General features: G+C 37.4%; 2 protein-coding genes across 18 annotated transcripts in view; one reads left to right on the top strand and one right to left on the bottom strand.

Annotated features, from left to right (window-relative positions):
- The window catches only part of LOC131434696 (cell adhesion molecule Dscam2), a 446,907-nt gene that overhangs the window by 176,448 nt on the left and 255,828 nt on the right, over positions 1–14,631 (top strand). The window lies entirely within an intron of this gene.
- Positions 2,842–5,061, bottom strand: LOC131434699 (lipase member I-like). Its single transcript, XM_058601714.1, has 2 exons — positions 4,664–5,061; positions 2,842–4,573 (listed from the first exon to the last, which is right to left on the bottom strand). The coding sequence occupies exons 1-2, from the start codon at positions 4,942–4,944 to the stop codon at positions 3,739–3,741; spliced, it is 1,116 nt and encodes a 371-aa protein (XP_058457697.1). The 5' UTR covers positions 4,945–5,061; the 3' UTR covers positions 2,842–3,738.

Raw genomic sequence — 14,631 nt, 5'->3', positions numbered from 1 at the left:
CCTTCTTCGTTAGCCACTGCTGGACATATCTGATCTAGAACTAGCTTCGAATCGTCCAGTTGTAAAAGTACTGAAATTAGTATTTGGCCATATAGAAGCAACTCATTACTAGTCCAGTCCCATCAAATGCACAGTCGAACCTTTCTGACCACTAGTCCTTGTTTGAGTTTTAGGTTAAAGTTGCTTCGTCGCGCTTTGATCACAAACAGCTATGACGCTTTGAAAAAAATTATTGTTTCAATCATAGAGGTTTTAATGACCCCCGATCCTCGTTGGATGGAAATGGAAACTCATCTCTGTCTAGAAAAAGGGTGACAACGAGATCCAATAACAAAACAAAAATTTAAGTAACAAAAATGTAAGCCAATCGGCCACGTAAAGCTTTTACGCAAAAAGGCCAGAATAAAAATTTTATTTATTTAAAAAAAAATAAAGGTTTTAACACCATTCGCCTCTTCGGACCAGAAAATCTTCTGGACCCTACGTGCGGGGTTGGGGATCGAACCCAGGGCTGCGTGAAGAGCATCGACTATCATGATATACTCGTCCCCCAAACCCCTCATTATTCTCGACCATATATTTTCGAAAAACGCTATCTCCACCTATGTTGCATTGCCCGAATAAATTGCTATAAGAAATGTAAATTAATTTAACTGCTGATGGTATTCTTAATGTTGAATGTTTGTCTGAATTAATTAAAATTATTATTAATTATTCTGGCCTTTTTGCGTAAAAGCTTTACGTGGCCGATTGGCTTACATTTTTGTTACTTAAATTTTTGTTTTGTTATTGGATCTCGTTGTCACCCTTTTTCTAGACAGAGATGAGTTTCCATTTCCATCCAACGAGGATCGGGGGTCATTAAAACCTCTATGATTGAAACAATAATTTTTTTCAAAGCGTCATAGCTGTTTGTGATCAAAGCGCGACGAAGCAACTTTAACCTAAAACTCAAACAAGGACTAGTGGTTCGACTGTGCATTTGATGGGACTGGACTAGTAATGAGTTGCTTCTATATGGCCAAATACTAATTTCAGTACTTTTACAACTGGACGATTCGAAGCTAGTTCTAGATCAGAAATGTCCAGCAGTGGCTAACGAAGAAGGTGTCGCGTTCCATCAGGACAACACCTGGCTTGCTTCATATAGTCGGGACATAGTATCAAGCGAATACCAATTTTGTCCGGTTCTTTTTAAGTGATGAGAAATTGGCAAGTCAAGACGGTGCCAAATCCAACACGGCTCGCAAAAAAATGACCTAATTGAGAGCTGCCTTCGGTGAACAGTTTATCTCACGTTTTGGGCCCGTCAATTGGTTGCTTAGATTGTGCGATTAAACGCCGTTGGACTATTTCTTTTGGGGCTCAAGCCTACAAGGATAAAAAAGTAATGAGTGACGCATTGAAAACTAACATTGAAGCATTTATTCGTGAAATACCGGCCGATATGTTTGAGAGAGTGTGCCAAAATTGGACCTTGCGCCTGGGCCATCCAATGGGACCGCGGCCAGCATTTGCATGAAATCGTTTTCAAACATAAATTATATTGATTGTTCTATCGATTACAATAAAGATTTCATAAATTTTCTTAAACTTTTTGTGTTTTGAAAATGTTTTTTTTTGCAAAACTTCTATGAAAGAGAAGAAAGGTAACAAATTATAGAGCAAAACTGTGTATACTTGACTCAAATCGGACACTTCAAAACATGTAAAATGTTTGAAATTTCTGCTCCCTAACCAGATCGATTTTGTCGACTGTCGCGTTGACAATTGCCTATCTTAAATTCACATCGGAGTAAAGACTGTCCCAGAAAGTATGGACGCAATCAAAAACCGCTGCCATTTCGCAATGGTTCAGAATCTGTCAATTTTTATGGCTGCGTCCTGTTGTTTACACTCTTCTCTAACCACTTGTGCAGTTGTTTATTCCTTTTTATTAGTTTGTTTCGAAATGCGTGGACTTTCAGCAGAACAACGTCGAAAAATGGTGTACAAATGGTGCACAGAACGCGGAATGTCACTGAGATAGATAGCAAAAATGGAAGTAGTAAGTGAAAAAGCCGTGCGAAATGCAATCAGGAAGTTCGGTGAGGATAATACCTTTGAGGATAAACCGAAATGGGTCGAAAAAAGGTCCTGCTAACCCTCAGTTAGATAAACGTATACTGAAGGCGTTCGAGCAAAAGAAGGAGGTTTCAGTTCGGGATGTGGCCAAAAAAGTGGGCACTTCGAAGTCAAATGTTCTTCGTGCTAAAGAACGTTTGAATCTTCGAACCTATAAGAAGCAGAAACAACAAAAACGTAGTCCGAAACAAAAAGCATCGATCAGGCCGAGGGTTCGAAAGCTGTACAATACGATTCTTGCTGGAAATTTGAACTGCATAATCATGGACGACGAAACCTACGTGAAACTCGATTACAAATCCTTGCGGGACCAAGGATTGAGGAATTTTGGGCATTAACGAAGGCACATCCTAGGAAACATGTCTCGGCAGCCGAAACCATTCAACAGATTGAAAAAGATTGGAAAAAAGTGTCAAAACTTGTCACCAAGAAGTCTGTACGGAATTTAATGAGGAACGTTCGCAAGACAACAAATGTTCCAGTAACAAATGTTGAGGATAATATTCTGTTGTTGTAGTCTAATATTATCAGTATATCGAATAAAATTTGAATATCTAACACTTGTGAATTATTTACAGCGAAATCAGAGACAGTCATGCAATAAATCAATAATCCGAAGCTTTTCCACGTCGGTTGATTCACCAAGACTTAAACCACTTTACTCTCAAATACTTTATCAATTTATAATTTTTTTTTTTTATTCAATAGTAACATGTTTGAAGGCACACTGCTTAAGCTCTTAGATGCCAAGGGCATTTTCTTATTTTAAATTAAAACTAACTTAAAACTAGGGTATTATCATTAGGGTAGTGGCGAATTCCGGTCGCAATGGTCGATTCTGCAAATTCAGTCTGCAATCAATTTATAATGATCTTGGTGTTACGCAAGCACATAATATTTGTGTCTGTCTATCTTCGTCACAACTCGTTAGTGCCATTTATTCACAAGATTCGTTTTCTAGAAAGAAAAACAAAATGCCCTCTAGCATCTCCAAATATAACCATTCAACGAGGCATTTCCCTAACGCACAGATTGTTCTGAGTCAAGTTTGTGTGACATTTTTTTTGCTAACGCTCTTCTGGGAGGAGGACGAGTTATGTTGCACACTGACCATGCAGCTGCTGCTGGTGGTGGTGGTGGTAGCGATGACGGCATTCAAGATGACAAATGGGACTGAACATCCCCAAAAGAAGTGAACGAAAGTTTTTCGACAAGTTTCTCCTGGGGGGCGCAAAGACATGAAATCATTTGCACCAATAAACTCACTGAATGCACTTTGAAAACTATGTCACTCGGCACATCCGAAAGATAGACGCTAACGGGAAAAAAGATACCAATAGCAATGTTTCTGAGTTACCCTGAAAGAAGTGAAGAAACTTTTAGTGAGAATAAACTTGTCCGTTGTGAAAGCCAAGAAATGTGAAACAGGTGCCAAAAAACACGAACCCGCTCATAAACATAATGACAAACGAATACAACTTCTAAAGAAAAACCTTCAACCTGTTCAAAGTTCCCCCCGTGATTACCTTTGTTTAGAAGAATACATTCAAAATTTAAATTCAGAAACTATGAACAATAACATTAGAGTTTATTTGCATGAAAGATATTCGAATGTCAATGCCTTCCAATTAAACTGGTAAAAGGCGAAAATGCCGAAGTTCTTAAATAGAAATGACCTGTTTTTTGTTTACTGTGCACTCCGATCACACTAGCCTCGTTCGATTTACATAGAGTTAGCAGATAGACAGGCCAATTGACACAGCGTCGAGCTCGATACACGATCGCTGGATTCAAGGATAACCGAAACAAGGTTGTCGCATGCAGGTGGCTACACATAATCTGATCGGCAAACTCGGCATCGCTCGTCACCGGAATAGCACAGTTCGTTTGCGGTGAATAGCCGCCATTTGGGTAAAAATTCTCATGACCTTCGCCAACTCCGACACCGATCGTGAATCTCGAAGTTAGAATCATCTGAACGAACCTGGCATCACTGCTGTCCAACCGGAACTGCAGTCCTCGATCTCTGGGGAAGGTGAAACACGGTCCTGCTGGATCTAAACCGTAGATTTTACCAATCTTTCCATTGAAATTTTTCCCCACTTGACCACTAATCTGCGCCCCCATGCTATGGCCAACAAAGGTGACGTTTTCCAGGGCTAGACCACTAAGCGTCAAATATTCAACAAACTTTGTCATATACTCGGACACGATCAGAGTGTGATTCATGGCTACCTGATAATAGTTGTACCTCGCAAGTCGTGACCAATTCACGCTACACACATTAGTATCGCCATATTTTATGACATCACGAGCCATTGTTTTAACCCATATCCGAGTTGCGTTGTCCAACCAGCCGTGAATGATAAACGTCAGCGGTTTGGTGAAGTCTATTTTCGAATCCAAATCCGTATCATTGAAAAATGTCTGCATGAACTGCGATGAGTTTCTGAAAAAAAAAACAAAAAACGAATGTCAATGTCATCCCGATTTCGTTCTTCAGATTGCCACACGAACGATAACGTATTTAGAGACGTACCTATTTCCGCACCAGAACGTGACATCCTTCTCCACTGAGGCCTCCGTGCTCCCTTCCAAGAAGTTACTGATGTCATTTCGCAGTGCTCCAAACACAGCATCCATCGATGCAGCCAAATGATAATCCGAGTTAGTGTTGAACATGTCTAGCAGACCGCAATTAATGCCTTCAACCACCATCGACGCTGTCAGAACGAATAAGGCCAATTTCGACGCCGGAGACATTTCTGGTGACAAGAAGTGTACGGGAACTGATGCTGTCCCACGAAAGTAGTGTGACATTATATACAAAGCATGTACCTGGCAATTCGATTCCAATGGTTTTTGAGGAGAACAATTATGGTGAGTGTGATGCGATGTGCACTAACCAACCGTTCAACCTTGAGCTAGTTTCCGTAAATAGTGCAAGTGTGGTTTTCCATGCTGATTCGGAAACAATGATCTATTCATATCGGTGGCATATGCATCTCGGTATGAGTAATCTCCGTTGCCGTGCAGTTTGCAAACGCTTCAACCGACGCAGTTATGAACCGGGCAGGTATGTTTGTGTGTCTAAGAGTTAGTTTCTAAGAGACTGTTCAAATGCTCTAGCTACGATAGGTTTAATGGAACAGTAGCTATGGTTGCATGCACGAAAAACTTAATCATATTTTCGTTGAAAAAAAGGTAAAGTTATCTTTGATCATCTTCCGGATATACAATGGTATAAGTGACATAACCGACAATACGCGTTGTTTTCTTCGCGCTCAATTTTCTTGAAGATTGCTGAGCCAATTTCAACAAACTTAGGCTCATTTGAGAGCTGCTATTGAACCATTGATTAAGTTTGAAGATCAAATAGCTGTCACTTTTGGTTCCGAAGATATGATGGTATAAGTGACGTAACCGACAAAACGTACCTTGATTCATACCAGCTAAGCTACGATTTACTATATCCAGGGCCTGCAAGTTCCATTAAATATTGGGGGAGGGGATACAAAATTATTACTACAGATCATTAAACTGCAATATAAAAAACATTTTTTAAAGGGAACGGAGAGGTTAGAGCAAATAGAAAGTAACCAAGTAAGCAAGTTTTGTTTCTCTTCCGAATATTGTGACACGATCACAAGCATTTTCCTTACTATTCCAGTAATAACCAATATTCGAAAGTGATAAAATATAGCACATTTCAAAATTGTAGTGAATTAGTTTTAAAATTTTAGTAACTAACTAAGGTTAAGAAATATAAACGATTACGTAGACGAACTACGGGGATAACAAAAAATAGCAAGTTTTGACATATTTATTCCAGTTGCCAAAAATTGGGAGGCCATGGCCACTTCCATAAATCTTTGAAGGGACAAACAGTGTCTCTCAATGCATGAACCGTGAGAAAATTTTTCTACATTTCTTCGCTTCATTTCATACTCTGAGTATTTCACGGCCCTTAAAAAAATGTACAGTCTGATAATGATCGGTGCTGTGTGAAATTTACCAAGAGAGAATCGCAAGTTAACAATTATCGCAGAAAATCGAATCAATGAATCGACTTGATGATTCTCATACTAGGTTGCAATATTTCAAAACCCTTGTGTGGAGCATTCACAGACATTTTCATAGACATAAGTTATACATAGGTTATATGCACATAGTTAGAATAAGCGGCAATAGTAAAATGATTCTATCGCAATTATCAACTGTCCATATAGAATCGGATCGCGAAACGAGCATAAGTGACCGTTCGTTGCTTCAGAGAGAATCCCCACAGCAGCGTGCTAACCTTTGATTCTCAGACAGGTCATCGAGAGAAATTCGCTCTCGCCCTGGTGTCCATTCTATGTTAAATGAACCATGCCGGTTTTTTGTTGCTGCGATGATATCCGTCTCTCTTTGATGACACTGTTTGAATCGTGTTGGTAGAGAGCGTTCTTTAAGGGCTGAGGCCAGTAGGTCGCGTAAAACCACGTGACTCGCTGTGCGTATTCCATTTCTCTCCATGCTCTCTCGCAAATATGCAAAATGACACTCGATGTGGCTGGGTTGCCAAGAAAATTTTGATATTTTCGGTTACCAGTTCGACTACATCACATAAAATCCAATAAAGCTACCGCTTGTTAGACAGCCTTTTTGAGCCGATTTTATTTCTCTCTCATGTTACGTTACGTTACCAGAACACAAGAGCAAAAAAATGGTGCCGCCATAGAAATCGACTTACCTTCGCAAAAATAACATTCACTTCATTTTCATCGCGACAACATTTATGTTTTTATGCACTAATCGCATCTAAATTAAATTATCTAGACATTGTCAGGATAGATTTTTTTATCCATGCTTTTGAAGGCGAGATATTCAATGAGCAAGTTGAAAGACGGCGTTTTCAGCTATCCAATTCTTCCTCTAGAAAAATTGACTTTCCCGACCGCTAAAGTCAATGAATCATTCAGAAATTTTCACAGAATAATCTAAACTAATTTTCTAAGAGATTGTCAGTTGAGTTTTTCGTCACCGGTTTTGAGAAAATCAGATTTGAAACTAATATTCGGCAGTGGGTCAATTTCGAAGATCATTTGACTGACATTTCAAGTTTCGATGATATAATCGTACAAATAAGCCAATCGCCAGAATTTTTTTTCTAGCTGTTCAATGATTTCAGATAGTGGCATATGATCATTAGAAGGCCCATATTTTGGGATAATCTCTAATTTCGTTGAGCGGTTAAACTTAAGCACCTCAAAAAAGTCTCTATGCAAAATTTTAGCTAAAACGGATATAAATGAGGAGGGAGGGAAAAATTTGGCTATCTGGGACTTTTTGACGCCATATGTCAGAATTACATAAAACGACATAATTTTGTGTTATCCTGACAAAATTTTTTCTAAAAGACCTCGATTCTGGGACATAAAAATTTTGAGATTTCCGAAATCGAGCTTTATTTTTTGTTGTCGTATGTCTTAGATTATACAAGATAACACCAGATCTCCACGTTTCATGCAAATCTACACACTTAGAAAAAATCCTGTGATTTTACATGTTATTAGATGCACATAAATCGAAGGGTTCATTTCACGCAAATTTACGTGGAAGAACATTTAATATTGTGTCTAAAATTCCATGACATGAAATTTATCGAAAAAAAAATCTTATAGTTACAGTCGAAACCAGTAAAATTCAAAATAATCTAACATTATGCATTACAAATGAAATTTTCCGTCATTTGACAAATTAGATCTTTATGAATTACATCGTATGATGAATTAAGTCGCCTGTAAAATTCAAATTTTTTTGGAGTGTAAGACATTTGGCATAAATTTTTTTTTTCAATATCAGATGTCTCTATTTTCGAAATAACATAAAATCTCGACGTTTCTTGCAATTGTGCACATTAAAAAAATTTTAATTTTACAGGTGACTTAATCTCTCATACGATGTAGTTCATAAAGACATATTTTTTTCAAATGAAGGAAAATTTCATTTGTGATGACTTAATGTTAGCTAAGCATGAATTTTACTGGTTTCGACTGTAACTTGCATTCTGCTAGCAAGTACGACTGTATGCATTTAAATGCACCTTTTACCAGCCGAGCAGATGTAAGCTTCTGTGGCTTAATCGATTAACAGACGTACTTTGTGATCCAATGATTCTTGGTTCAAGTCGCGCGGTGGTTGCAATAAGAATTTAAATTTTTTATTTCAATGAATACATGTTATGGAATTTAAGACACAATATTGCGTGAACTGAGACGCTCCTTATATGTGCATCTAATAAGATGTAAAATCACAGGGTTTTTTCGAAGTGTGTACACAGTTCGGAAAAAATTTGTGATTTTACATCTTATAAGATGCGCATTAATGGAGCGTCATATTTCACACAAATTTATATTCAAGAACATGTAAAATTGTGGAATTTGAAAATTACATAGCTCAAAATAGAATTTAATAAAAAACAAAAGATCGATAGCAACAGCGCGAATTGAACCAAAAACCATCAGATCACAAAAACTCCCCCCATCTCTATGCTGATTATTCGAAATTTTCAAACTTTGACCGCCGGGCAGGTTACAGGTGACTTCATCTCTCATACGATGTAATTCATAAAGACCTAATTTGTCAAAAGACGGTAAAATTAATTTGTAATGACTTAATGTTAGATTTGCATTAACTTTACTGGTTTCGACTGCAGCTTGCATTCTGCTAACAGCTGTGATTGTATGCATTTAAATGCACCTTTTACTAGTCAAGGAGATGTGTGTTTGTGTGGCTCAGTCGATTAACAGACGTACTTTGTGATCCAAAGGTTCTCGGTTCAAGTCGCGGCGGTCGCTATCAGGATTCACTTTTTTTTATTTTAGTAAATTTCATGTTGACACAATATTAAATGTTCTTCCACGTGAACTACGACGCTCCATTTATGTGCATGTAATAATATGTAAACTTTGCATAGGGACTTTTTTTGTGGTGCTTAAACTTTTGAGTACTACCACTTAACGAAATTGGAGATGACCCTAAAATATCGACACTTTAAAATGTATTATTGCTGATACACTTGGCCAGAGAAATGTTGCCGAATATGTAGCATAAACGCTGAAGCAAGCTTATATGAACTACCTGAATCAATCTGAATAAATTGTTGTCAAAAATGAGCTCAAATCAGTGTCAGAAATTATCTCAATCAGAAGACAGAAAACGGATGGGTAATGTCAGAGCCATAACTGGATGACGTGAATACGAATAAAACTGACATATTTTCAATTTATTACGCACAATATCCTTTTCAAACATCATTTTTCCATACCTCTTTGTAAATTCTGATCCTAAAATGCTCATTTCGAAACAATTTTTAAAGAATGTCGATAAACTGGAAGTCGCCATCTTGGTTTCTTAAACCATTGCAAACATCGTTTTCTGGAGTCTAATCGATAGCTTTTATATTACTGATATCACAGAAGAGCAAACGGATTAGACGGACTCGCAAGTAGAGTCACATACTCACATTTCATGGGAGCTATGAATCTCCTTCCAACAGTAGCATCCTATTATATTCGTTTGTTATATGCGTACATTTTACATTCTTTAGAGCTTCAGGGAAAACAAGAAGCTTCCCGTTAGAGACTCAGGTTGACAATCTACTTCTTCTTTGAGTCTTTCATTTGTAAGATATCTGTAAAATATCGTTTCGTTAAATAAACCATTTTTATTGAAAGACAATTTTAAATCCGGTTCGTTTACTGTTAATCTTAAAATCACCAATTCTACAGTAAAAAAAAACCTGTTTCAATCCACCTAGTGGTGTAATGCTGCCTTTCTCATATCAATCATACTATCATATATAATACTGTGGTATTTTTCAAAATAATTTTCTTCGATTCTTAAAAGAATAACCGAAATCGGTTTGTTTGACCGTCTACTGATAAAAACTATCAATTGCAGAAGATTTGAGATCGATTTAGAAATTTTTTACGGTTTTTCGCCCTTTTCAGTAATGGTATAAAATGTTTAACACACGGATCCGGATGAAATTCTGGAATTACGTATGGGACAACAGGACCTTTTATTTCAATCTAAGTTTATGAAAATCGATTCAGCCCGATAAAATTTAGTGCAAAAAAAGCCTTCTTAATCCACCTAGTGGTGTGATAATGCCTTTTTCTTTCTTCAAAATAGTCTAATGATTTTTTTTATCTTTATATAAAATAATTTCTGACACTAATTTTTGCTCATTTTTTATTTTGATTTTTGACTTTGAGAAAAGTGATGCTAATCTAAATAACCCTTCTTAGTCCACTTAGTGGAATTTTCATAGATGTTGAAAAATCACTAGGGGGGTTGTGGGAGAGGGTAAATGAAATTTAGGAAATCGAAACAAAATTTTTGTGTCAAAAGTCTTAGAATTGCATGAAACGTCGAGATAAAAAAAATCAAAAAATCGACTTAGAGAAATTTTTTTAGAAAATTAGTTCCAGGAAGTCGATTTTTTCAAGAAAATTTTATTATTTGAGATGACACTAAATCTCATTTTATGAAATTCTAAGACGTTTGACATCAAAAAAAAAATCAATTTCGGAAATTTCATGTACTCCCCCTATGGTGCTTTTTCAAGATCGAAAATTTTCAAACTTTAACCGCTGGGCAGCACCCCTTACCCATGTCCGATTCATCTCAAATTTTGCATGAGGACTTTTTTCGAGGTGCTTAAACTTTTGAAAGATAGCGCTTTATGAAATTAGCGATGATCCCAAAATATTGGCACCCTTAGAGCTATAAAAAACAACGTGTTTGTCGGTTACGTCACTTATACAATCATATTTCCGGAACCAAAAGTCACAGCCATTTGATCTTTGAACTTGATCAATGGCCCGACAGTAGCTTTCAAACGAGCATAAGTTTGTTGAAATTAGTTCAGCCATCTATGAGAAGACATTTCCCGATCTCGTCGAACTTAGTCGAGTGGTATATGACACTATGGGTCTCCGAGGCTCCGTTCAAAAGTCGGGTTTTTCAGCAATTCTTATACCTTTCTATAGAGAAAGGCAAATAGTATTATTGTTTATTACTGAATCTCGTTGATATCCGGTCTCGTCGAGGAGTGGTGATCTTATTGCTGTTCTGCAAATTAAAGAGGGCGATGGTTAACTATTCATACCCTTGTTCGTTTGTTCGGCTTCGCTATTATTGGAAGGAGCATCGTAAAGACTTTCTGTTTGATTCGTTGTTAACTGGACTGGATGTTTTATTGTTGTTCAGCTCTGTCTCAGAAGTACTGAAGTTGTTCGGGGCTTGTGTAACTGAATGTCCATTGTTCTTGGGTGTAGATTTCTTCATGTCCTTGAGTGTTAATGTTTATTTTTATCAGAACTTAGCTATGGCAGATGATTGTCGTTTACACTGCTTATAGAATTGTGTTTATACCACTATTTTAGTTTTGTTCAATTGAAGCAAATGCACAAGCTTCGATTCGAAATGCATTTGCTCACTAAAAAAAATTTCAAACTTTGTATCGAACGTCGATTTTTACATTGCTGAAAGCCAACAACGATTGTATTCCATTGAGGTGACCCTGAGTACCGATGCCTACTGGAGATAAATAAATAAAATTAAAAAAAAATAAAAATAAAGGTTCAACCCGAGTGGTCTTTTTCCTACTTTCAAATAAACTATCCTCCGATTCCAGTGGACCACCCGGTTTCACAATTTATCCGAATTATTCAAGTTTCTTGGTTCAAAGTAGGTACCAAAGGTTTCTTGGTTCAAAGTAGGTACCAAAGGTAGTTATTAGAATATGTAGCTATACATTAAAACTGAACTTTCAAAGATCATCCTCAAAATTCTCTCTTGGCGCTGTGTTTCGTGGTACTCTATATTGATACTGATTCGGAGTACACTAGAAAAGAATTGAAGATTTGTTTTTATACTGTTCTTTAAATGTCAAAAAAAGTTTTTACTCTCCAATCTCGTCTTGCTCTGCAGGAACAAATCGAAAGAATCATGATTATGTATAAAATGTAGATACATACGATTCAATCACTAAAGCGAACGTGCATCAACCGAACTCTATTCGTGTTCCATGGTTTAGCGCAGCGAACCGTGAAATGGATAGTCGGACTTTAGTTCGGGGCAAAGATGTGTTATTTACGAAAATCCCTAACCCCATTGCAGATGATTCTCGTAACACCACCGGTTTACCAGTGTGAAGTAAATTCCTATTTACCCGTCAGCCCGTAAAGATTGCGCGTGTGTTTTATGATCGTAATAAAAACAAACCGTTTCTGCGCCTGCCTCTGCAGAAAATACGCAAGCGGAGGCAGAATTCAAGCTCAACCGTATAAAACCGCATTCCAGTGCAGTGCTCGGAAAGAAGAAACCATTTTGGATGGTGAGTCTTTTTTCAATTCCGAAACACCGAATTCAGTATCCATTGTCTTCGTACCATTCCACTAGTCCTGCTTCATTCGCTGTCTGGCTGTGATAATGAAAAACTAGGAGTAGAACCGACTTCAGTTCTTGATGGACAGCAATAAAACAACCAACAGGAAAAGAATTCGATTACAAACAGTGGACCATCAGAATTTAAAACTTGATTTGGTTAGGCATTTAAAAAAATATGTTATTTAAGGAAAGGTGAGAAACTTTCGAACCATATTTAAGAAACGTGTTGGGTGTTCAAATCAAGTGAACTAAAGGTTTCATGATGCAAAACGTTACATTTCAAAAACTTGGATTGAAGTGTGAGACTTAGTTACGTCAGTGTGCTTCAAAGTTTATTAAATGCCAATGTTAGGGGGACGGGAATAGCGTGAAAAATAAGTTGATGCCGTTCGCATAGCTTGCCTGAGTGAGAGACACAAGACATAATCCACAATTCCACACTCACCGAGCCGGACAATTTTTCTAGTCGGAGAGGCGAATGAACACAAGGTTAGGCGATAAAAAATACGTAACTTTTCAATATTCAATATTTGTAACTATTTGTCAACAATCTAAATCAAGAAAGAGGTAATTACAATGCCAAATACCTATCGGATCAGGATCATTTCGACGAAAGCAGTTTCGCCGAAAGTCATTTTACCGAAAGCCGTTTCGTTTAAAGTCATTTCATCGAATGGGCGTGAATGACATTACACCGAAAGGATCATTTTACCGAATATCATTTCGCCGAATGTTTTAATATCGTATTGTAATTGATTTAAAATAAAGACAAATGAAAGGTGATAGTGTTTGCGCCAGTATTGTTAACCTATTACCGTACTTCTGAAATATCTTATATTTGAAGAAAAAGTCTTCTGCTGCTTCGCCACACCAATTTTGTTCGGGAGCTGTCGGGACGACGTTCGGCGAAATGACCCGCTACCACTTTCTATTATTAAATAAAGGAGACCGGGTCTTATTCCAAAATCTAAGAACTTCGTGGAATTTTATCCTTAGGGACTACACTGTGCCATGGCAAGAACTGCAACGGCTAATGTCAATTTTTTATTTGCTGTTCATATGTTTAGAGCTACACATTGCTTACTTGTATATTTATAATTGTAACTTTTGTGAAAACTGGTCTTGAGATCTACAAGAGCAATCAGCAGCTTATGAATAACTTGTCAATGCTGTTCGTAGACGTGAAACTACATACTGCTTACTCGCCTAATTTGATCCGTTCCATGCATGCATGTTCTCAGTCATCCAAGAACTTCAGTGAAAACAGAACAAATCGCAGCTTATGTATAATTTTTCAATGCTGCTCATAGTCATTGAGCTACATATTGTTTCCTGTTCTATTCTAATCTGTTTCAGGAATACTATCAGTCATCTAAGGACCTCAGTGAATCACGAGTATGGAACATGAAGATTAAGTTCGTTAGTGTACTCTGTTATTCTGGTTGACCTTAAGGCCTGAGCTCCAGGTAGTATTTGGGTGACCCAGAGTATCTACAATAACCCTATTAATTTTAAGTGGTATCACAAGTATAGACCGTAAACGATAAATTCTTCAATTCACTTTGTTATGCTGGTAGATCTTAAGGTCTAAACTACAGGTAGTTTTAGATGAATAAGCACTTCTTCATAGTTCATCACAATGATCCCATTCATTAAATGTGATACTACGAATATGGACCACAAAAAAGAAACTCATTAATATAATGGGTTACATTGGTAGTCCTTAAGGCCTATATTCCAAGAAGGTTTTGGAAAGACAAGAACTTCCTCGGACATTATCACGGTATGTCAATTTGCTGAATATAGTACTACAAGTATTGTTATTCAACTTGTATTTCAACGATGTGATGCTATGTTACTACTTCAGCCTGGTTCTGGGAGTTCACCCGATTGGCACTTCGTAATCTACCACGGTGAGACCCCATAAACCTTCCTCGGTATGAGGATCAATGTAGATTATTGAGCATGGATACATTAGAACGGCGTCGGCGTATTCATCAAGCTAGTTTGGTGGCTAAGTTGTTGAATGGTGAAGTTAATGGCGCTGAGCTCCTCTCCATGTTG

The sequence above is a fragment of the Malaya genurostris genome, chromosome 3 (genome assembly GCF_030247185.1).
Source record: "Malaya genurostris strain Urasoe2022 chromosome 3, Malgen_1.1, whole genome shotgun sequence".
NCBI classification, from domain to species: domain Eukaryota; kingdom Metazoa; phylum Arthropoda; class Insecta; order Diptera; family Culicidae; genus Malaya; species Malaya genurostris.
This window is presented reverse-complemented; position numbering and strand designations above follow the sequence as displayed.